General features: G+C 34.7%; 1 protein-coding gene across 1 annotated transcript in view; it reads right to left on the bottom strand.

The window, feature by feature from the left end:
• Positions 1-19,576: 19,576 nt before the first annotated feature.
• LOC136027657 (ras GTPase-activating protein 1-like) overlaps positions 19,577-26,113 on the bottom strand; it is a 106,594-nt gene continuing 100,057 nt past the window's right edge. The window contains exon 17 of the mRNA XM_065705089.1: positions 19,577-19,720. Within this exon, the coding sequence (XP_065561161.1) occupies positions 19,592-19,720 (129 nt within the window). The 3' untranslated portion in view covers positions 19,577-19,591. The remainder of the gene's footprint in view (positions 19,721-26,113) is intronic.

Below are 26,113 nucleotides of genomic sequence, written 5' to 3'. Positions count from 1 at the left end.
AATTGTGTTGGGTACTAAAAGTCGAGGATATTGCTTTGTGCACCTTCCTTTGGCCATGCATGGTGAATTTTCGTTCAGTGCACCGCAAGGTCCGTGTATCATATTTTTTACAACAATATCATATATCCTCTTATCGACATTTTCATCAGGTATTTCAGCGGAAATCACATCATCAATTTCGTTAGAAGTAATTTTATAATGTAGCCAGATTAGTATATGGGCGTGTGGCAATCCTCGTTTTTGCCATTCCACTGAATACATCCAGCATCGCACTGACCCAGGTTGCTCTTGTGATTCCTCGGCACGCTTTCTTCTGGTGATTTCTCTTTGAGACGCAAGCCTAATTTCACGCTGTTGTTGTGATTCCTCGGCACGCTTTCTTTTCTTACTTTCTCTATCAGCCGCAAGCCTGTTTTCTTGCTGTTCTTGTGATTCCTCGGCACGCTTTCTTTTCTTACTTTCTCTATCAGCAGCAAGTTTTTTGGCATAGACTCTTTGAGCAGCTTCCTCGGCTGTTGCCATTGTAGGTTCTTCAGTCATTTTACAATTAAACATTTTTCCGTGAACGAATGTCTTAAATACCTTTAATGAAGTCATCGTCATAACAAACATGACGACAACTAACTTCATGACGACATGACATGATGACATGACGTCACTCGACAGACACACAGACAACTTATTTTTATATATATAGATACGTCAGTTGACAAACATGACGTCAGTCGACACACAAACATGACGTCAGTAGACAGACACACAGACAAACAACTTATTTTTATATATATATGTATATATAAAATATATATATGTATATATATATATATATATATATATATATATATATATATATATATATATATATATATATATATATATATATATATATATATATATATATATATATATATCTATCTATATATATAAAAATAAGTTGTCTGTCTGTCTGTGGATGGATCAGGTGACGTCACCTGAAAAAACTGGATCAGGTGACGTCAAAACTGAAAAAACTAAAAAAAGGCAAAAACTACAAAAAAAACTAAAAACTAATAAAAAAAATAAAAAAGCTAAAAAACTAAAAAAACTAAAAAAAGGCAAAAACTACAAAAAAAAACTAAAAACTAATAAAAAAGCTAAAAAACTAAAAAAAACTAAAAAAAGGCAAAAACTACAAAAAAAACTAAAAACTAATAAAAAAAATAAAAAAGCTAAAAAACTAAAAAAACTAAAAAAACTAAAAAAAGGTAAAAAACTAAAAAAACTAAAAACTAAAAAAAACTAAAAAAAAAGGAAAAAACTGAAAAATAAGCTAAAATAAAGGTAAAAACCAATAAAAAACTAAAAAAAAAAACTGAAAAAACTAAAAAAAGGCAAAAACTACAAAAAAACTAAAAACTAATAAAAAAAGTAAAAAAGCTAAAAAACTAAAAAAACTAAAAAAACTAAAAAAAGGTAAAAAACTAAAAAAAATAAAAAATTAAAAAAAAACTAAAAAAAGGAAAAAACTGAAAAATAAGCTAAAATAAAGGTAAAAAGCAATAAAAAACTAAAAAGAAAAAAAGGAAAAAACTAAAAAAAATTTTCATCTAAAAAACTAAAAAAAACTAAAAAAGGTAAAAACTAAAAGAACTAAAAAAGAAAAAAATAAATGACGAAACTCAAAGAGAAAGCGACCAGGACAAAAGGAATGTTCGATTAGCAATCAACAAAGCACCGGGACACAGGGAGTATAAATGACGACCAGGACATAAGTAAAAAAAAAAAAAAACTATCTATATATATAAAAATAAGTTGTCTGTGGATCTGTGGATCGTGGATCAGGTGACGTCACCTGAAAAAACTGGATCAGGTGACGTCAAAACTGAAAAAACTAAAAAAAGGCAAAAACTACAAAAAAAACTAAAAACTAATAAAAAAAAATAAAAAAGCTAAAAAACTAAAAAAAACTAAAAAAAGGCAAAAACTACAAAAAAAACTAAAAACTAATAAAAAAGCTAAAAAACTAAAAAAACTAAAAAAAAGGCAAAAACTACAAAAAAAACTAAAAACTAATAAAAAAAATAAAAAAGCTAAAAAACTAAAAAAACTAAAAAAACTAAAAAAGGTAAAAAACTAAAAAAACTAAAAACTAAAAAAAACTAAAAAAAAAGGAAAAAACTGAAAAATAAGCTAAAATAAAGGTAAAAACCAATAAAAAACTAAAAAAAAAACTGAAAAAACTAAAAAAAGGCAAAAACTACAAAAAAACTAAAAACTAATAAAAAAAAGTAAAAAAGCTAAAAAACTAAAAAAACTAAAAAAACTAAAAAAACTAAAAAAACTAAAAAAAGGTAAAAAACTAAAAAAAATAAAAAATAAAAAAAAACTAAGAAAAAAGGAAAAAACTGAAAAATAAGCTAACATAAAGGTAAAAACCAATAAAAAACTAAAAAGAAAAAAAGGAAAAAACTAAAAAAAATTTTCATCTAAAAAACTAAAAAAAACTAAAAAAGGTAAAAACTAAAAGAACTAAAAAAGAAAAAAATAAATGACGACACTCAAAGAGAAAACGACCAGGACAAAAGGAATGTTCGATTAGCAATCAACAAAGCACCGGGACACAGGGAGTATAAATGACGACCAGGACATAAGTAAAAAAAAAAATTAACAAAACTAAAAAGAAGGTAAAAACTACAAAAAAACTAAAAAGAAAAAAAAAACTAAAAAAAAGGAAAAAACTGAAAAATAAGCCAAATAAACTAAAAAAGAAAAAAAAAGGAAAAAAATAAAGGAGAAAAACAAAACTAAAAAACGAATGTATATACAGACCGGGACACCGGGATACAAATGACGACCGGGACACAGGGAATATAAATGACGACCGGGACACAGGGACACAACTACAACGGGGACACCGGGGGAAACAGGGGGATGTAAATGACGACCGGGACACCGGGACAGGGAATGGTCGATTAGCAATCACCATCAACAAAGCTCAAGGGCAATCATTAGAATCATGAGGTATAGATCTGAATACAGATTGTTTTCCCATGGACCATTATATGTTGCATGTTCAAGAGTCGGTAAACCTGACAATCTATTTATATGCAAAGACAATGGGACAGCAAAGAATGTTGTATATTCGCAAGTTTTACGTAGTTAAAACCATATATATATATATATATATATATATATATATATATATATATATATATATATATCTATATTCACAGGTGGGACATAGGGACACAACTACAATGGCGCGTAACTATTATGGCGCGTAAAACGACTTACGCGCGCGGGGGGGCTTGGGGGGGGCGCGAAGCGCCCCCACCAACTAGGTGTTGGGGTGGCGCGAAGCGCCACCCCAACAGCTAGTATATATATATATATATATATATATATATATATATATATATATATATATATATATATATATATATATATATATATATATATATATATATCTATCTATCTATATTCACAGGTGGGACATATGGACACAACTACAATGGCGCGTAACGACTTACGCGCGCGGGGGGGGGCTTGGGGGGGGCGCGAAGCGCCCCCACCAACTAGGTGTTGGGGTGGCGCGAAGCGCCACCCCAACAGCTAGTATATATACATATATATATATATATATATATATATATATATATATATATATATATATATATATATATATATATATATATATATATATATATATATATATATATATATATATATATATATATATATATATATATATATATATATATATATATATATATATATATATATATATATATATACATATATTATATATATGTATATATATATATATATATATATATATATATATATATATATATATATATATATATATATATATATATATATATATATATATATATATATATATATATATATATATATATATATATATATATATATATATATATATATATATATATATATATATATAAAAAAAAGCTTTGATTAAAAAAGCCCCACCCCAACAGCTAGTATATATATATATATATATATATATATATATATATATATATATATATATATATATATATATATATATATATATATATATATATATATATCTTCATACATATAGGAAGATAGTGGGAAGATAAGTCTGCAAACCAAGATTAGAATATTGGAAGCTATGATAATGACAGGGGTCAAATATGGCTCTGAAGTATGGTCGCTCAGAAAATGGGATGAAGATTTGCTAGATGTTTTCCAAAGAAATTGCCTACAGATTGTTCTGGGTACCCCGCTGACTGACCGTATTTCAAAGAGAAGGCTGTAAGAAAAGTGTGGTTCAATTCCACTTTCTAGGGCTATAATGAGATAAAGGTTGAGATGGCTACACCACGTTCTGCGGATGAAGGATGACACATTGCCAAAGATTGTCCTTTTCGGCCAACCGTCTAGGGCTAAACGGAAGGCAGGTCGTCCACGGTTGGGATGGGAAGATGTCACAGAGAAAGATTTAAGAGAAATGAGAACTTCCTTGGAGAGTGTATAGAGAGGCTTTGAATAGATTAGGATTGAACCCTCCCCCCACGAATATTTGCCCGACTCGTAAAAACACAACAAAAATGCACACAAACAAATTTTTGATGTCTTTTTAAATTTTTTTTGTAAAAAACCCTCCCCCTCCCAACGAAAATCCTGGATACGCCCTTGCTAGGACCATATAATAATTCCATAAAATGATGTAAAAAAATAGGCACACATAAAAGCACTAAAACATATAAGATAATATAATATTATCATATTCAATATAAGATAATCTCAATTTTAAGGTTGAGATGGCTAGGGAACGTTCTGCGGATGAAGAAAGACAGAGTGTTTAATATAGTTGCTGTTGGCCAACCGTCTAGAGCCAAACGAAAAACAGTTCGTCCCCGAACGAGCTGGGAGGATGTCGTAAATTAAGATTTAAACCGGAACTTCTTGGGAGAGTGAAAAGAGGAAGACTTTTAATAGATTGGGTTGGAGGATGAGCATATGCAGCTGTGTTGGCCTATGGTAACTTGGGGGTGAAGTGAGTTTCTAGAAGTAATAGTAGATTGAAAAGCTCAAATATATTTCTATTTTGGAAACACAATATTAGATAAGCAGACATAGCGCATTCGCAAAGATAGAAACTACAAACTATTTCGAGACCTAAATAAGATATAGAAGCACAGATTAGACCAATCGATCGAGCCAATTTTGCCTAATAGGATGAATTACACATAGTTCTTTCACAGAAATTTTGACATAACAATTATTGAATTACTACAGCCAAATAGATGTCAGGCGAAAAAAGGTGAATATTTTCTTTAGCTGACAGGGTTTTGAGATTTGTGTGCAACCCAGAATTATTTGTAGCCCAAAAGTGTGCAGCCTAAGAATTATGTGAAGCCCAAGTTGGATTTTCTTGAAGATATTTCCATTGAAAATAAAATTCAGAAATATTAAAAGATAACTCTGTTGAAAAAAAGAAAATATTTAAAAAGAACTTAACAAAAACGTATAAGAGAAGAAGCTTTAATAAAATAACTATCTCATTCCATTTGTGCATAGGTTAAGTAAAAAACACGAATTAAAAAAGCATAATACCAATCTAATTTTTAAACAGTTCTAATGTAACTCAACCATCGAGCAACTGAACCCCCTTGCAACAGAACCCTCGTGTAACTGAACCCTCGTGCAACTGGACCCCACTTAACTGAGCCCTCGTGCAACTCAACCCCCGTGCAAATCAACCGCATTTAACTAAACCCCGTAGAACTGAACACTTGTGCAACTGAACCCCCGTGCAACCGAACCCTCGTGTAAGTGAACTCTCGTGCAACTCAACCACCATACTTACATTAGACATTTACTTACAGGGATTTACTTAAGAGTTTACATATACTTACAAACTCTTTGCGTTTTTTTTTTGGTCTGTGCCCTTTTTGTTTTTCTTTTATTTTTTTATGCTCTTCTTGAGCGCATGTTTGTTGTGTGCAGAGGGTAACAATAAATCATTAGTACTATTATTATTATTGTGTAAAACTCAAGTTAGCATCTTTACATGTTCAACCTTCTTGGAATTGTTTGCTTTTTAAAGTCATTATATAAATGAATGTTGATTGATAAAAAAGCTCTGTTTTGTTGTCACAAAACAAAGGGAATCGGACGTCACAAACTCTTAAAGCCAGATTTATTTCTACTTTTTTAGGTCTGTTAATGGAGGGTTCCCTTCGCACTGTCACTACCTACGGGTCTAGGCGTTTACACCCCCCGCCATGGAAAAACCCTCCCCTGGAAAATACCCCCTTGCGGAAAATATGGTTTTCCAAATTGGAATATTTTATTTGGGTTCTTTTATTTTTTAGTTTAGCAGAGAAGTGCTAAGGAAAGTGGAAAAGAGGAATTTATATGTAAGTCTTGCCCCCCTCCCCCGTACAAAAAAGTTCTTCTCATAGTAAGTCCTCAAGATACTCTCCCCCCTTTAGAAAACTCCCACGCGAAAAATATCCGTATGTTTCCCAATAACAAACTCTATCTATAAGCACTGGACAAATTACAAAACTTAAAAAGGTGCTTAAACTTCTGCAATGGACTTCTCTGATTGTTTTGTAACTAGGGAGAGAGGGGCCTCAAAGGGTGCATTTTAATGCCAAAACATCCCAACTCTTATTGCACCTTCTGATAAATACAGAATTAGCTCTAGGGGAGAGACGAGAGGAGGATGGAGGTAGAAATCAGTTATAATCCCCAGGCAGTTCTAGTCTTCTTTTTTAAAGTTGAAAGTGATTGGATACCAACCAACCACAAATGGTATTTTTCAGGGGGGATTTTTCAAGGGGATAAATTTTCCAGAGGGGGGGGTACTCTCCGGAGGCAATTTCCACAGGAGGTGTTTTTCCCGGAAGGGAGGCTGGTTGCCCTCTAATCACTTTTGACTTTTAAAAAGGGTACTAAAACTTTCAATTTCCAATCGAACAATAAAACGTGATAAACAAAAACCTCCACAGTCCTTGGGGCAAGGGCTTTAGGCTGCTGCAAGTTACCCTAAAATTTAAGGATTTTATAGAAGGGATGGTCATACAAACTTTGGAAAAGGCTCATTCGATTGGAAATTAAAATTCCAAGTTCAATTTTGAAGAATCAAAGGTAATCAAAGGACAATCAGCCTCCGACCAAATGCATCTGATCAAAATTATTTTTTTTTTCAAAATAGCCTAAAGGTCAAACAACCATGCCTCTGGTGTTAACCAGCTCCTGGTGGTGTTAACCAGCTCCAGCACCAGCAACTCCTGGAGCAAGGGCTGTAAGTTAGGCTGGTTACTCAATGTTAACACATAAAAGTTTCTATGGAAAAGATTTTTGTATGAACTTGGGGGGGGGGGGGGGTGCTCATTCGATTGGAAATCAAAAGTTTCAGTGCACTTTTTAAGAGTTAAAAGTGATCGAAGGTCTTTCAACCCTACCCTCTTTTTTCACCAAATACATCCGATCAAAAAGCAAGAGCAAGAATTATAATTATACTTAGAATTACTCCCAGAAAAGAATCTAAACTTCGTTAAAAATAGAAAAAATGTCTTTTTTTAACAATTTTTAACAAACTTTCAACTTATTTTTAATCTAAAGAACTCTGTACACTAAACTCAAAGAAAATGATTCGATAGATGTATAGAACTGAATCTCAGCAATGGTGCTGGAAGATGCATAGAAAAATAGCAAATTTTCCCCTTTTTCGAAAAATTTTTAACAGACTTTCAGCTTATTTTTACTCTAAAAAACTTGGTGCACCAAACTCCACAAATATGATTCGATGAATATATAAAACTGAATCTCAGATATGGTGGGATAACAAAATTTTTATCTTTCGTTGAGACAGTAAAACGATACAAGAGCAGACAAATGACGAACACAAACTTTCTAAGGGAACATAAACCACAAGGAAGTGAAAAAAAAAAAAAAAAAGGAGCGACCCGGCTCAATAGTAACCAAAACTCTAAAAAATGAAATTTTGATACCAATAGCTATATCAAAAGAATCGCATTTTAATGCTGGTTTTAAATATATAAGTTTCATCAAGTTTAGTCTTACCCATCAAAAGTTACGAGCCTGAGAAAATTTGCGTTATTTTAGAAAATAGGGGGAAACACCCCCTAAAAGTCATCGAATCTTAACGAAAATCACACCATCAGATTCAGCGTATCAGAGAACCCTATTGTAGAAGTTTCAAGCTCTACATATCAAAATGAAGCTCTATCTACAAAAATGTGGAATTTTGCATTTTTTGCCAGAAGGCAAATTACGGATGCGTGTTTATTTGTTTTTTTTTTTTTTTTTTTTTCCCCAGGGGTGATCGTATCGACCCAGTTGTCCTAGAATGTTGCAAGAGGGCTCATTCTAACGGAAATGAAAAGTTCAAGTGCCCTTTTTAAGTGAACAAAAAAATTGGAGGGCACCTAGGCCCCCTCCCACGCTAATTATTTTCCCAAAGTCAACGGATCAAAATTCTGAGATAGCCATTTTATTCAGCGTAGTCGAAAAACCTTATAACTATGTCTTTGGGGACGCCTTACTCCCCCAAAGTCCTCTTGGGAGGGGCAACAAGTTACAAACTTTGACCTGTGCTTACATATAGTAATGGTTATTGGGAAGTATACAGGCGTTTTCAGGAGGCTTTTTTTGGTTGGGGGGAGGGGTTGAGAAGAGGGGGATATGCTGGGGGAACTTTCCATCGAGAATTTGTCATGGGAAAAGAAAACTTCCATGAAGGGAGAGCAGGATTTACTAGCATTATTTAAAAAAAAAATAAATAAATAAATGTGAAAAAGCTTTTTCAGCTGGAAGTAAGGAACAGCAATAAAACTTAAAACAAACAGAAATTATTACCCATATAAGGGGCTCACCTCCTTATGATACCTAGCTCTTTACGCTAAAGTATTTTTAGTAATTTCAACTATTTATTCTACGGCTTTTGTGATTCAGGGGTCATTCTTAATGAATTGGGATAAAATTTAAGCTTTAGTGTAAAGAGCGAGGTACTGACGATGGGGCGAATCCCCTCATATATGTAATAAAAACATGAGAATACAAAAGTTCTTTACGTAAGCTAATTTATAAGCTACGTAAATCTTTTACCAATAAAAAGATTCGTAAAAAATTAAAAGTTCTAGTTGCCTTTTTAATTAACCAAAAAATCGGAGGGCAACTAGGCTTCGCCCCCGCTCTTTTTTTCTCAAAATCATTCGATCAAAATTATGAGAAAGCCATTTAGCCCCCCCCCCCCAAAAAAAAATATTCAAATTTCATTTTGATTATTCCTCTGCGGAGAGCCAAAATCAAAACATGCATTGATTCAAAAACGTTCAGAAATTAAATACAAAAAAACAAGTTTTTTCAACTGAAAGTAAGGAGTGACATCAAAACTTAAAACGCACAGAAATTACTTCGTATATGAAAGAGGCTGCTTCCTCATCAACGCCCCGCTCTTTACGCTAAAGTTTGACTCTTTCTCTCAATTCTTCTTTCTAAAACAGTAAAAAACTTTAGCGTAAAGAGCGGGGCGTTGATGAGGAAGCAGCCTCTTTCATATACGAAGTAATTTCTGTGCGTTTTAAGTTTTGATGTCACTCCTTACTTTCAGTTGAAAAAACTTGTTTTTTTGTATTTAATTATTTGAAGAAACGACACTAATTGTAAGAGTGACGGTTTAACTCAAAACTATAGAGATCATAGCAATCAACAAATTCTGTATACAAATTTAAAGATTAACAGAGACGAAAGGTATTTCCAAACCATTTCATATAATGAGTTGTTTTCAAGGAGTTATATCGGAAAGAAGTAATTTCTTGCACGATTTTGAATTTTATTTTGCATGTTTGTTTCTTAAATCTTCTGAAGATTTTTTTTTTTTTTTTTTTTTTTTTTTTTTTTTTTTTTTTTTTTTTTTTTTTTTTTTTTTTTTTTTTAATTGCTTGAGGCTGTCGTTCTGTTAAGATAGACATTACATAAAAGGCTCTGCTCTTTGACTAAGACAATTAATCAGGGCCTTGTTCAGCTTTTCCAATATTGTGAATATGGTGTGACCAGGTTTTGGGCATCTTAGTTCGGAATTTTTACTTTATTCAATATAGGAGTTTTGTTTCTGAGATTTTTATTTTGTTTAATACCTGCCGCTCAGAATGAATCCCAAAAATCAAGAATTTGGTACAATCGTTTAATTATTATAGTATTTTGAATTATCCGGGTCTAAAAATCTTTTTGTGTAGCATATTACAGCGAAATTACGGTAGTATAGAGGTAATACTTTTTCTAGAATTTGCATGAGTAGTATTCAGTTGGTTTTTTATTGTTTTACTTGATTTTTTAGTATAATATAAAAACGATATAAGAAGTTTGCTATTTAGCTACGGGTCGAGAACAGGGTTGCCAAAACTTTTGACCGAAATGTCATAATGAGCAAAAAGGGACACATTTGGTTTCCCTCCTGACGGCTGACAGGAACTTTAATCCAAGCTGCTCGCTTATGTATTTTTTTAACAATCCAGTTATGTGTTTTATCAAGCTTAACGACGGTTGTACCAAAAAGAAAACAAAATTAGCGACGGTTGTACTTTAGAATATACAAAAATTTTCTCTTTATCAGAAAGTGGCATTTTTTTGACGTGAAAATGTGGAAAAAAGTGAAAAGGTGAATTTGGGCTATTATATTTTATATTATATTATATATTTGTGAATAAGGGGACTGGGGTAAAGTATAGCGGGTCTCTATGCAAAATGTGTTAGCTCCATTATTCTGCATATACGAAGTAAGAATTGTTTTCTGACTTGATACTGTCCAAATATTTCCCTCCCCCCTACCCCCTTATGTGGAGATATATAGCCTAAACTACGTATTTCCCATCTATTCTGTCATTTCTCTTGGTCTTTTGTCACGCTAAGGTAAAAGAAACTAGCGAAAGAAATCCGTTACAGTGCGTCAATGCATTAACAGCTTGAGCGGTAGCGGGAATATCACATAAGTACCAATTTGGGATATATATTTGTAAATTAGGGGGGGGGGGGTAAATATTTTGACATCATGAAGTTAGAAAAAACAAGATTTGGCAACCCTGGTCAAAAAGAAATAAACATTTTGCCTTAAATGGAATTACTGGTAAAGATCTATTTCGATCATTAATTATACTATAATTCATCAGAACGGTGAACAGGAGAGGAAGAAGATACTAACTTATGGGGTCTATGGGGTTGCGAGATTTTTTTCACTTTGATGCTCAAATTGGGTTCAATAATTCAATAATTTTACTTTTTCAATAATTTATTCAGCAATTTTATTATTTCAGTAATTCACATCATCTTCATTTCCATTTCCATTTCCCAAGAGGAAATCTTCCTCAGTATTAGTATTTTCAGGCGGTCTTCAGTACTATAAAGTGGTAATTTCTTCAAATCCCACAGGCAAGCACATGCAGAGAAACTTAGTAGGGGGAGGAGAAAAAGGAGGTGAGTAATGCAAAATAAGCAAACTAAACAAAACAAAGGAAATAACAGGATAAATACTAAGAGCCCAAAGTATTTTTTGGAGGGGGAAACTCCCCCTCTCGTACGTCAATGGTATGAAGCATCTGTGTTGACCATACACACAGCCTTGAAACATTTTTTTTAGGTGATACCTGTTTTTTGTACTGTCTGAAAGAATACCATGTGGACAGTTAAGTAATATCACTTTTTGTGGTTAATTCAACAAATTGAAATATACCATGAAAAACATTCTACAGTATTAATGAAGAAAGAGTGCCAGAAAAACAATCATGGTTCCCACAATAGTTGGAAGTGGGAACCTAGTAAAGAGCGAAGCTCAGCCCATAGTAAATATTAAAAACCCATTCAAAAAACTGTCTTGCGACACTATTTTGTGCCATTTCTGGTATGGGAAGAGTGGGAATCATACCAAGTGTACCATTGAAATAGGTTATCCATCATCAAAAACCCCAAACCGGAAGCTTACAATCCCCCTCTTGAATACTTTCCCTCTTGGCTAATAAGTGGGGGAAAATACAATAAAAAGAGCTGGATAAAAAAAAGTTTTTTTTTTGCTCCACGAACTGTAATTTCTGTTTCTTTTAACAGTAAAGCTTAACTAAGAAAACTCATTTTCACGAGTTTCTAAAGAGAGCTGAAACGCCTTGAAAATGGCGTTCGATCTAAATAAAAAATGTATCATTGAAGTTGCCATGGCCAAAACCCCTTGACTGGAGATTTATAATCCTTCATCTCGAAAACTTCAATCCTGACACCATATTTAAAATACAGCGTTTTTGCACTTGCTACCAGTGCTTTCAATACAAAATTCAGGTATGCACTGAAGCGTCGACTTTCACCCCCCCCCCCTAAAAATCAGTTTCAATCCTAGATAAAACCGAATTTTTAATTTTGCGATTTCTGTAGGAAATATGTTTGTCATTATAGTGTCTTCTGTCTTTTGTCATCCTATTACAGCACTTTTGTAAAGAGCACACCGTCATCTGCGAAACTATCCCATGAGAGACACTCCAACTGATAACGATTTTAACTTCTTTTCTCAATGTCAAAGTAATTTCAATTGGATTGGAAATTCGCGGAAAACACACTGTAATTTGCGGAAAAGGGCATTTTGAGCAATACATAGAATTTTCAGAAAAAAAAAATACTTGAAAAATCGCAGGCGTGATGCAGAAAATCGATTTCTACTTCTTCTTCTACAAGGAAGGTTTAAACATATTTTTTCTACACTTCTTAAAAAAAATTTTAAACAAACTTTTCCAAACATTTCTTTTAAATACTTTTTCTACAAGGAACACATTTTTTCTAAAATATGTTGAATATTATATATACATTAAACATTTTTCTCTGAGTCTGTGTGGCATCATCGAGTCTACCATGACACGCACACAAAAATAAAATCGGTGGATTTCTAACTTTCAGGGAGGAGGGGGTAAAAAAGTAAATAATCAGAACTTATATAAAATACTAGCTGTTGGGGTGGCGCTTCGCGCCACCCCAACACCTAGTTGGTGGGGGCGCTTCGCCCCCCCCCCAAGCCCCCCCGCGCGCGTAAGTCGTTACGCGCCATATTAGTTACGCGCCATTGTAGTTGTGTCCCTATGTCCCACCTGTGAATATAGATAGATATATATATATATATATATATATATATATATATATATATATATATATATATATATATATATATATATATATATATATATATATATATATATATATATATATATATATATATATATATATATATATATATATATATGTTTTTAACTACGTAAAACTTGCGAATATACAACATTCTTTGCTGTCCCATTGTCTGTGCATATAAATAGATTGTCAGGTTTACCGACTCTTGAACATGCAACATATAATGGTCCATGGGAAAACAATCCGTATTCAGATCTATACCTCATGATTCTAATGATTGCCCTTGAGCTTTGTTGATGGTGATTGCTAATCGACCATTCCCTGAGTCGCCATCGTCATTTATATATCCCCCTGTGCACCCCGGCGTCCCCTTTGTAGTTATGTCCCTGTGTCCCGGTCGTTATTTATATTCCCTGTGTCCCGGTCGTCATTTGTGTCCCGGTGTTCCAGTCTGTGATTTCTCTTTGAGTGTCCCGGGCGTCATTTATATTCCTTGTGTCCCGGTGTCCCGGTCGTCATTTATATCCCCCTGTGCCCCCCGGCGTCCCCATTGTAGTTGTGTCCCCGTGTCCCGGTCGTCATTTATATTCCCTGTGTCCCGGTCGTCATTTGTATCCCGGTGTCCCGGTCTGTATATACATTCGTTTTTTAGTTTTGTTTTTCTCCTTTATTTTTTTCCTTTTTTCTTTTTTTTCTTTTTTAGTTTATTTAGATTTTTAGATTTTTTAGTTTTTTTATTAGTTTTTAGTTTTTTTGTAGTTTTTACCATTTTTTTAGTTTTTTTAGTTTTTTTTTTTTTACTTATGTCCTGGTCGTCATTTATACTCCCTGTGTCCCGGTCGTCATTTGTGTCTCGTTATATTTATTAATATTTTTTTAGTTTTCTTTTTCTCTTATTTTTCAGTTTTTTCCTTTTTTTTAGTTTTTTCTTTTTTAGTTTTTAGTTTTTTTTGTTTTTTACTTTTTTTAGTTTTTTTAGTTTTTTTAGTTTTTTAGCTTTTTTAGTTTTTTTATTAGTTTTTAGTTTTTTTTTAGTTTTTGCCTTTTTTTAGTTTTTTCAGTTTTTTTTAGTTTTTAGTTTTTTACCTTTTTTTAGTTTTTTTTTAGTTTTTTAGCTTTTTTAGTTTTTTTTCTTTTTAGTTTTTTTTGTAGTTTTTACCTTTTTTACTTTTTTTTTTCTTTTGTATTAGTGTGAAATAATTCAGACATCATATGCGGACAAACACGACGTCACTCGACAGACAGACAGACAGACATAACCCACAAACAACTTATTTTTATATATATTTATTCATATTTTTTTAGTTTTCTTTTTCTCTTTTATTTTTCAGTTTTTTCCTTTTTTTTAGTTTTTTTCTTTTTTAGTTTTTAGTTTTTTTAGTTTTTTACCTTTTTTTAGTTTTTTTTAGTTTTTTTAGTTTTTTAGCTTTTTTAGTTTTTTTATTAGTTTTTATTTTTTTTGTAGTTTTTGCCTTTTTTTATTTTTTTCAGTTTTTTTTTAGTTATTAGATTTTTACCTTTTTTTAGTTTTTTTTAGTTTTTTAGCTTTTTTAGTTTTTTTTTCTTTTTAGTTTTTTTTGTAGTTTTTACCTTTTTTAGTTTTTTTCTTCTTTTGTATTAGTGTGAAATAATTCAGACGTCATATGCGGACAAACATGACGTCACCTGATCCACAGATCCACAGATCCACACACAGACAACTTATTTTTATATATATAGATATGCAATTACCCCTCAGGATTATTATCTTCATGTGACGTTGAACTATTTTTGTGTTATTACCTAAAAGTTCCACATTTTTTACCACGTTCGTTACATTATTTTCAAAAAACTAAACAATCAATTTTTTTTAAACATGTTTTTTATTGAAGTAAAGAGAGATAATGAAATAAACACTATAAAAAAAATTCTCAAAAACCACGTTTTACGTATAGACAAAAAAGGGAAAAATAAATTTTTAGGTTCTAAAAAATACATTTTATATGCATAATTCAAAACTTTCTGAATATTTTGAATGTTGTGAAATCTTTTCCTCAAACTTGTAAGAAATTGCTGATATAATTTAAGTGTGGTGCGCGTTTTCAGTCAATAACCTACTGATATCTAACAATCTAAAATGCACACTACGTTCAAATTTATAGAAATTTCTACAAGTTTGAGTGAAAGAGTTCGTAACATTCAAAATATTCATAAAATCTTGAAGTATGTCCAAGGCTGTATTGAGGGGGAGGTTTGGGGGGGGGGGTGAATCCCCCCCGCTCGAAATGTTTTTCCGACTGGCAAAAACGTTACACATTTTTTTTGTACCCCCCCCCCTTAACCAAAAAAATTATGTATACGGCCCTGAGTATGTGTATCAAAAGTATTCTTTGGCACCGAAAAATTTATTCCCCCTTTTTAGTCCATTTGTAAAACATGGTTTCTTAAAAGTATTTATTTAACTCTTTTTGGTCTCCGGATTCTCTGGATTAAGAATAATCCGGAGAATGATGCATAATGATCTGGATCCAAAGAGATTCAAACATACCCGAACATGAAAAAATTAGGTAGAGCAAAGCTGTATACAAATTTTGAGCCAAATCGGACGAGAGGAAGGGGTCGAAATAAGCATCTAAGATTTTGACGACAGAGAAACCAGGTTAAGTAAAACGTTAAAACGTGGTAAGAAGAGGAAAAGGAAAAAAATTAGCGCTTCACAGGTTGAGCAACATATATTTTATGTATAAAACATATACATACTAAGTATATATGTATATGTATAAACATATACATATACATACAACATATATATTAGCTTACATAAACCGATTCAAGATATTTTGCTAAATTTCAAGAATTTCGAAAAACTAGTGCTTTACTGAAAACACAAAACCACGGATAAATCGGGAGCGGAAGAGACCTTAAGTAGTCGGGAGAAAGAGAATACTAATTTATAAGACTCTCAAGTGTTTTTTATGAGCTATGATACCGTTTATTTATAGCATAAAATTCAAATTCATCGAAACTCAAGCAAAACTAAGAAATTTTGTTTTCACAACTAAAACATGATAAAGCAGCCTAAAAAAATGACCGACTGTGTTATAAGGCAATCCACTGACTTTAGTAACCCTTCCCAAAAAACCTTTACACCATCTAAAAGTTGTACCAAATTAAACGAATTCAAATCAAGGAAAAGCATAATGAAACACAATGAAATCTGCCTATAGCAGAATATCAAGGGACCTTGACGATTGTCCGTAATACCCAGGTTTGCGTTCTAAAGCAGGTGGAACCAATCAGCCTCAAATACCAATATGTTTAAGCATGAAATGCATTTAATTACTTTATTTCATATCTTCTTTTTTAAGACCGCATCGAGGAGTTCTTTCATGGGAAAGGAATATTTTTTCAGCGCGCGGGGGGAGGGGGAGAGGTACATAAAAGACTTGAAAACGCATGAAAAATTTGTTTATGTAATTTTTTTTTACTTTTTTACGAGTTAGACGAAAAAAAATTTGGCTGGTGGGGTTCAAACCAGGTAACCCCTCCCCCTGGATAAGGCCTTGCTTTCAGGAGCAAAACGGAGTAATTCAGGAACAGAAAAGGCCAAAGGTTAATTTAACAAACACGGGCTATATAAACACCTTTAATTACAGTAGAGTTACCGTATGCATGCAAAAACTTAAAAAGCTTTTAATTTTTTTAACCTGAAAGTGGGTTTTCCACATTGCACAGGCCCTATATACTAGTACAGTGTTCCCAAACTTCCTGTTTCCGCTTTAGATATGTATTCCGCATTAGATAAAGTAATTTATAGGTTTTCTAAAGGGACCAAATGCTGTTTCCGCGTGTGTCAGGTTTTGCGTTTTGCCCAAGTTCACTATATACAGGTTTCACTGTACTTAATTTTTCTACTGCAGAAAATATCCTAAAGCGATTTATATTTCTACTCAATAAAGTCATATATTTTTTCTGTGTTTTCAGTAGAGTGCCAAGTTTTGAAGACTACGCAAATTAGGATAATAATACAAATCAGTTTATTTGAGCTAGTTTTATAATTTTCTTCATTTTAAGAATCAGCTTCGCCTCTTACTGCAACTAGACAAACTTGTGTAAGAACAAATTAAGACTTTAAAAAGTCCCATGTGTTAAAAATTTCTACGAATATATGCCAGCTGTCAGTTCATTCACAGATCATTTACTGGCAAAAGTACAAATGGGTCGTTATAACAAGGTGAACGAAAAAACAAATATGGTATTATTTCCGCTAATGAGCTAAAATTGTCAGCTGTCCACTGTACCTGCATCATTAAGCAAAATGCCATCGAATCATTTTTCTGTCAAAGTCGCTCTAATGCGACTAATTATTAAGTCACTAAAATTATTAGACGTAAAGCATAATGTAAATCCGTGTAACCAAAGTCCCAAAACAATTACGCAATTTGGATCTAATGCGGCGTGAATGAGTAATTCTAAGCAAAAGATTTCCCTATGTGGTAGATCGGAGCGATCCTTGTTTTCAGAAACAAAAGGGATTAGCAGCTTGAAAGAAACAAGATCATCTCGAATTATTTTCAATCCCCTTGGAAAAACCCGTCTAAGTAAAAGAAAAACAAGAGCCAATAGCTCATATGGTATTTGTGACGAGGTCGGAAGAACCAAGAGGCTTCAGCCCCCACAGAATGTCGAATCGGGGAAACCGACTGTTATCAAGTCAATTTGTGCAGGTCCCTAACACGCCTACCAATTTTCATCGTCCTACCACGTGCAGAAGCACCGAACTCGCTGAAGCACTGAAATCCCCCTACTCCTCAAATGAGAGCAGATTCGGTCTGGTTATGTCAATCACGTATCTAGGACTTGTGCTTATTCTTCCTACCAAGTTTCATCCCGATCTCTTCCCTATAAGCGTTTTCCAGGATTTCCGGTTTCCCCCTCCAGCTCCCCCCAATGTCAACAGATCCGGTCGGTATTTAAAATACGACCTCTAAGACACGAGGTCCTTCTAAATATCAAATTTCATTAAGATTCAATAACCCGTTCGTAAGTCAAAAATACCTCGTTTTTTCTAATTTTTCCGAATTAACCGTTTTTCCACTCCCCCCCCCCAGACGGTCAAATCGGGAAAGCGACTATTTCTAAATTAATATGGTCCAGTTCCTGATACGCCTGCCAACTTTCATCGTCCCAGCTTATCTGGAAGTGCCCGAACTAGCAAAACCGGGACCGACCGACAGACAGAAATTGCGATCGCTATATGTTACTTGGCAAATACCAAGTGCCATAAAAATACATGCATAACTCGAAATAATTTTGTGGTTATATTTCACCTCTGTAAGTCGAAGTGACCCGAACATCACCTCTATGACTCAAAATTCAGTAGATAAATCGTTATTTAATTTTCACTTTACCTCCACAAGTCAGAGTTTACCTATGTATCTCGAAGTTTCTCCAACGGACCTATGTTAAGCAAAACCACGATATGCAGGTTGCAACGTCCAAACTTTGATATGTATTAATTTTGCTCAAAATATTTTTGTATCAAATTCTGTTAATGTTCAGGTGTCTATTTCCTAGCAAACTAAATATTGTTATTGACATTTGAAAGCCAAGACTTGATATGTCAAGTCTATAATACACTAATAAAGTTATTCTTAATTTTATAGTGACTTTAGGGAGTAAATTGAGCGATTTTTGTACCTCCGTAACTCGAATATTCATTTGGCTTACCTTTATAAGTCGAACTTTATGTAGAATCACCCATATAACTCGAACTATGCATAGGTTGAACTATACGTAACTCGAATAAGAATCGTCGTCACGTGAATTCGAGTTAGCGAGAGTTGACTATATAATTAAAGTATCTTCATATATTCTGGAGAAACCTTTCGAACTTTATCTGTAGGTGCTCAACCCCAATGTGGCAGTAAAACCTAGGCTTGGGCAAGACTTACAAAAATTGATTATTAACTTCGAACGATTTTAATATTGCAAAATCCAAATCCTTAATTTAAAACTACTTCGTCGCTTTAAAATAGCAAAATTTACTTAAAATTCAAAAGTTTAAAATTCAAATCAAAGAATATGGGTAACTTATAAGAGGAAACTGGCACTAGTTTCGACAAAAACATCAACGCCATCTAGCGTTTCTTCTTATCTTTTTCAGTGTAATAATCAGAAAAAATTACTTGACTAAAAATGTAATTGGTAAAATTAATGTAATAATAAGTGTCTGATCTCAGTTTCTGGTAGAAGAACCATAATAAATTTTGTAAAAATGCCAAGAGACGTCAAATACTAGATGGCATTGGTGGCTTTTATTGTGGATACTCGCACCAGTTCTACTCTTGTGAGTTACCCATACTCTTTGATTCAAACGGTAACCCTGTTCTTTTTTAAACAGAGACAATGGATCACTGTAGAGAAATTTATAGTATACGATCGTCTCCTATTTCAACCATTGGACAAAGCCGGACCGGGATGCTGATCCTCCAGGGAACATATAAACCAGAAGAAACATAAGCGATATTAGATTTTTTTCAAGGACAGGCACGTGTGTGGCATCAGTATTCACAGCCTAGAGAACAGGAAAAGAAATAAGATGAATCGAGCGTCTAGGGGGTAAGGAAGAATGCAATACGTTGAAGAGATAAAAAGGAAAAGGAAAGTAATTGGTTTGGCTTTAATAATGCAAAAGATAAAGATAACATTGGTTTGAGAATAGAAAGAAAAACAAAGAATGAATTTATAAGGATAATCAAGGTAAAAAATAATTTTTATTTGAACAATGCCATAACGTGATGACATTTGACTAGGAAATTTGGCACTTCGCATGGATATCTATTATGCTACGTCATGTTTGTCAGTTATGTCATGTTAAAGCTAAATAACTAAGATACGCCAAATTATACAAGCAAAGCCATTGGTGGATCTAGAGAGGGGCCATACCCCCTCCCTCTGGCTCCAAACATGCCCTGGACAAAACAAAATTTTATTAGAAACGGAGAAAAAACTTGGTAACTAGAATGATTTAAATAATTTTAAATAACATTAGCGCAATTCTGAAACATTCCAAGTTTTATACCAAACTTGCACGTAACCCGAAACTGGAAAGATAATGAACTTAATGAGTCATAAAAAATGCATTTGGATGAGAAGTTTTACGTAATTTGCAAGTTCGTGGCAGAATATTCACAACAATAATAACAACAAGTAGCGCTTTATATTCTCCTTATAATACAAATCAGTGGCGCCATTTGGGGAGGGCAGATGGGGGCCATCGCCCTACCCTGATTTCTGGAAGGGCCCAATTTCAACCACGTAATCCTTCGTTTATTCGTCCTTGTTCTAATTTTTTCTCTTATTTTACCGTATTTCTACTGTGAATTATTACTAAATAGCAAATTCAAAATACTCGATGATTATTGCATTTCAAGAAAGTATCCTGTTTTTGCCGTTCTCCCTAATTAGTTTATGGTCACCCTTTTGGCAGGGGTTCGTAAAGTCCTTTCTGGGCTCAGAGACATTGAAATGTCTCCAGTAAGTAATGAATCCCGTCAGTCGGCACATTTATGTGTAGGCTAGCATCTGGAAAAGAAGGGTACCCAGACCACGGTGTCAGTCCGGTTTTGTATTTAGTTTCTCGTTACCCTTCATCAAAAAAAGAACCATGAAACGGTGTTGAGTTGTGTTCAAGTTCCAAAGTTTTACCGACAAACGAGCAGACTCTGGACGTGATACAATTTTCTGAGGAGACAAATCTGCGCGAAGCACACACGGAGGAAATGGCTTCCAGAACGATTAGTTCCGATTTGACCATGAACCCGTATAATAATCCCTGCCAACCAGTTCTGACTGACTATCCCGCCCCCGCCATCGGGATTCGCAAAAGAAAATTTAACAGCTCCTATTCTTGGCATACACGTGGCTCAAATATTTGATAGAACACGACTTGGTGTTCTGTTTCAATTGCCGACATTTCAGTAGATCCTCGCTAAGATCAGGCGAAAGGTATGGAGCTAGAGCATTCATTGACTTAGGATTTAGAAAGTGGAAAGACATCTCTGAACTGATAGGGCAGCACGAAAACAGTGACCGACACAAGGCATGTACCATTTCTTTGACTCAGTTTAAAGTTATTGAGACGGAGGGGGCCAAATCTGTTGCATCATGCCTCTCCAAAGAACGCGAAAAGGAAATACTAGAGAATGGACAGTAGGTAAAAGCTCTACTAAAACAAACAGCATTACTTGGACGACAAGGTCTTGCGTTTCGTGGCCACGATGAAGGGGAGTCTACTGCCAATCAAGGGAATTTCGTGAGACAGTACATCTTTTAACGAATCAACCCGGACTTGATAAAAAACTCTCGTAAGGCCTATGGCCATTACATGTCACACGAGTACCAAAACAACTGCATTAACGTCATAGGAAATGAAATCAAAGGTTCTATCGCGAAAAAAGTTAGAGAAGCAAAATATTTTGCCGTTCTTGCTGATGAGACAAAAGACCTCTCGAAAAAAGAACAACAAGATCTTAGTGCGCTATGTTCATGACCTGAAAAATCAAAGAAAGGGTCATAGGTTGCTACCAAATACGCAAGATCGACGCTGAGAATTTGGCCGACTTCATTTACAACAAAATAAAGGGTATCGGCCATGACTTGTCAAAGTGTGTTGGACAGTGCTATGACGGCGCCAGTCTAATGGGGACACTTTTCAGTAGTACAGGCCCGTCTCCGGGAAAAAAAAACACAAGCAGTGTACACACACTGTCATTCCCATTGACTTCACCTTGTCATTGGCGATTGTATGCAGAAAATACAAAGAATTTTATCAGTATTTTCAGTTTTGCAAAGAGTTTACAGTTTCGTCTCCAACAGCAAAAACTCGATACCAGTTGTTCGTCAAAGCCCAGAAAAATGCCAATGTGCCAGTGCTAACGCTTGAAAGGACAGTGGTGACACGTTGGTCTTACTGGTATAGACCAGTGGCCAAGATCCTGGTTAGATATGACTGCATACTCACAGTTCTGTCAGTAGTTCAAGAATCTTCTGACAGGGAGACAGCAGCAGAAGCTACAGGTCTTAAGAACCAGCTAGATTTGTTTCCCTTCATATTCAGTTTGCATGTAATCCACAAAGTTCTTGCAGTGATAACCCTTTTTCTGAACAACTACAGGCAGCAGATCTGGTCATCTCAGAAGCTTGCACTTTAATAAGTGCAACAAAGAATGAACTGAGGAAAATGCGTGATGACGAATATTTTCGTGTCCTACAAGGCAAGTCTAAAGAGATGGCCATTAATGTCGGAGCTGATCTATCGGAAACAAGTGCTCTCTCTTCAGCCATACCTACTAAATCAAAATGAATTCAGAAGATATCCGGAAGACTAAGAGACTACTTGACGATAACAACAATTGGAAAGCACAACATTGACTCCGAAAGCACAACAACGGAAGACAAAATGTGGAGCGAGTTCTACAAAGTTTTGGACAGAGTGTTAAAGAGCTTGAAGAGCGTTTTTCTATTCAGCTGCCAGTGCTAGAAGCCTCACGTTGCCTTAACCCCAAATCCAAAAATTTTATGGACTCGGATTTACTTCTTGTGATCGCGACATACTTCGATCAGGCGGGAATCGATACTATGCAGCTGAAGTGTTAAGCTTTAATAGCTTGTGCATTTTTGTCGCAGCTTCCACAGAAATCGGCAAACGCTTTAGATGTCTTCGAAAGCCTTGGAGGATTGAAAGAAGCTTATTCTGAGCTTCTTAAGGTCGTCAGGGTAGTCCTCACACTCCCGCGCACAACGTGCTCAAATGAACGTTTTTTTTCTGTGTTGACGTTTCGGAAGGACTAACTCCGGACAACGATGGAAAACAAGCGACTTTCGCATTTGCTGCTTATATTCTCTGAGAAAGCTGCAGTGAAGGAACTCGATTTTGAGAAGCTTGTCGACGACTACGCAAAAATGAAGCAAAGGAGATATCCATTGCTGAAGTAACTGTACGTAAGTTTATGATTTATACAGTAAATGTTCCATTTTGGTACTGTTTTTGGTCCCTAATTAAGCTGCGAAATGCGAACCCCAAAGGTATTACGTACCTAAAGGCATCTTCGAAATTCTTGAAATTTTTAAGGCTGGATAGGGGCCCAAAATCGATGTTTGCCCCCCCCCCCCCCCCGCCCCGAGGTTTTCTGAAATGTCGGCACTGATACAAATACAATTCTTTTGATGTCCTTCAATTTTCTGAAAAGTCACTAAGAATTTCACGGACAAACAGTCCTCAACAGATGTTTGGTATTTTCTTGGATAGGGCTATTCCACCAGTTATTAGAAGAAAAACAAAGGTCCTACGTCAAATTTCGAAGGATATTCTTATGGCCCAAAAAAAGAGCATAAAAGAGAAAGAATTCAAGGGAATATTTATCCTTACCAAGAGAAAAAGTTTTGACGCTCAATGGCGCAACATTACTATCTAAAACCACCGATTATTGTGAAACCTTATAGATAATCTGTGCTAAAACTGTTAGGTTGCCTCTTTGTGGTAAAACATTTTGTGGCAAATTTCGAATAGTCACGCCTATTCGTGGATCTCTCTCAAACTATTTATGGAATTCCGGCTATTTCCCTATCGTATGGTTGATTAGAAGTTAGTACTAGAGATTTCCGTATTTGCGTCAAACCTGTGAGATGGGACAGAAGCGAGCGGCCCACTTCGCCAGTTTACCCCTATTTTTCTACTCTCGCAATCATGAATAATACAAATTTGCACCATTATTCAAAGTTGCTCGAGCTACTGAGATATGTAAACTAGCACATTTATACAGAGAAAATGGGGGGAGCGTTTAAACGCGTCAAATCTGCAGTAGATAAATATTTTTTATGATGAACCTACTGCATAAATTTCTCTACAGTATTCTGAATGTACCATTAGATTGACTACGAAATTGTATTTTACTATACATTATTAAGCGCATTCTATGGACATTGAAACCACCAGGCCTAAAATTTCGTAAGTGGAAGTAAAATGTGGTGGCCAATTGCATACTGTCCAATACCCATGAAGAGGACTCCACTTTCCAATAAGTGAGGAATAAGTCCTGAGAAATTCGACGTCCAAGGAACCTATTGTGAAAAGAAACGCATTTACTAGCTCAGTTTAATTTAATATGGAAATTGAAACAGTTTCTATACAGCGTACCAGGACGTTTGAATGAACATTATTAAGTTAAACCACAAACCCCCATTACATCTAGCTGTACTACAATTATAACTTAGCTGCGATGTAGAGGGCCAGGCGAGTACTGACCTTTGCGCCATGAGCTGCTCCCCAGAGCAAACACCCCTGCCTAATTAAATAGAATTTTGTACAAATTAGCACAAAAGGTTCCTAGTAGTATGGCGTGACTCTGTTAGCTCAGCCAGAGTATGCCCCGCTTCAAAATATATACCTGTAGAAATCTGGGGAAGATAAACAAGAAGGGTATGCAGAAGCACAAAATGGCTGGCTCTCAACCCCCTGCTGCCCCTCCTGGTTGAAGGGCCATACACAACAGAGGTTAGTACCAGTGTTGTGCCAAGTACTTCTTTTTTTTACTTAAGTACAAGTACCAAGTACTCAGAGAAATTTTTACTTAAGTACAAGTATTAAGTACTTCTCTAAAAATATACTTAAGTAATAAGTACTTTTGAAAAAGTACTTCAGTACTTAAGTACTAATTTTTTACTTACAGTAAACAACACGCAAAACACTTCTTTAACATCCGTTTTCTTTCCAAATAGACGAGATAAGCAAGATTCTGACGAGATATCGATCATTTTTCAGAAAAACCGACAGTTTTCATGAAAAAAATCAACTGGTTTCACGAAAAATCGAATTTTACTTCAATTAAGATATAAAAAGAAAAGAATTTACGAAGAACATTAATTATAGCTTCATCATTGCTTAACTTAATTTCTTTCTTGCTCCTTTCAACAGCAGAAGCTTTTCAAACACACCCTTTCCGAGCATGTTTTTTTGGAGTAAAAATTCCACCACCTACCGAAAAAAGCCGTTCTGCAGTTGCAAACGAAGATACAGCTGTACTTCCTGAAAACTTTCATTACCCTTGGTTACACTTTGAGCACATATAGTTCCTTTCGCCCCTCATTCAAATATGACCTTCACCTTCACAGAATTGGTTTCACGGCCACGGTTGCCAGAATTATCACGAGTAGTTTCTTCATCACTAAGATCATAGTGTTCAGCTCCAGACAAAAATCTACCTTCATCAGCCTCGTAAGTACTTCTGAAATCTTCCACCTTTTTCGTGTCGTCCACCAAGAGCTCAACTGCTACATCCTTCTGGTTATCAGGAAAACCACTTCAATTTGAAGAAGCGATGACTTGCTGTGGCAATAACATAGTCTCTTGCATGAAGAACTCTCGTCCGGGATCGTGGGGAATCTTTTTTCGAGACCCACAAGCAGAGCATATACCAAAGGCTGGCTAACTTTTGCCAAATCTTTCAGCTTTTTGAGCTTCCTTTCAAGCGATTTGATTAGGATAAATAGCACCGAAGTAGCATTTTTCCTCTCCCTGAAGAATTTCTAAAGCCACTACTACTGGCTCCATAATTTTCATGTATTGTTCAAGAATTTCAACATCACGAGAAGTTAGCCTTGGTTTTTGCAAAGCACCACAAACGTCAGCAAACTTTCCAATTTTGTGACAATCCATCAAACGTTTGACACTTTCATACTTCGAGTGCCACCTGGTTACCACAGGTCTTATAAGCTGTTTCATATATTTCTTTCACAGCATCAGCAGCTTTTGGACTCTTATTCACGGCATCCCAGAGAGCAGTACACTTCGAAAAAGCGTCGTGGTATTGCCTCTTATATGCAATATCACAGAGGGTTTTATCAGCATCGATGGATGCAAGCAGGTTAAGTGTGTGCCTGACACACACCTGAAGTGTGGAGGAAGTTG

This window comes from Artemia franciscana, chromosome 5 (genome assembly GCF_032884065.1).
Source record: "Artemia franciscana chromosome 5, ASM3288406v1, whole genome shotgun sequence".
NCBI lineage: Eukaryota > Metazoa > Arthropoda > Branchiopoda > Anostraca > Artemiidae > Artemia > Artemia franciscana.
This window is presented reverse-complemented; position numbering and strand designations above follow the sequence as displayed.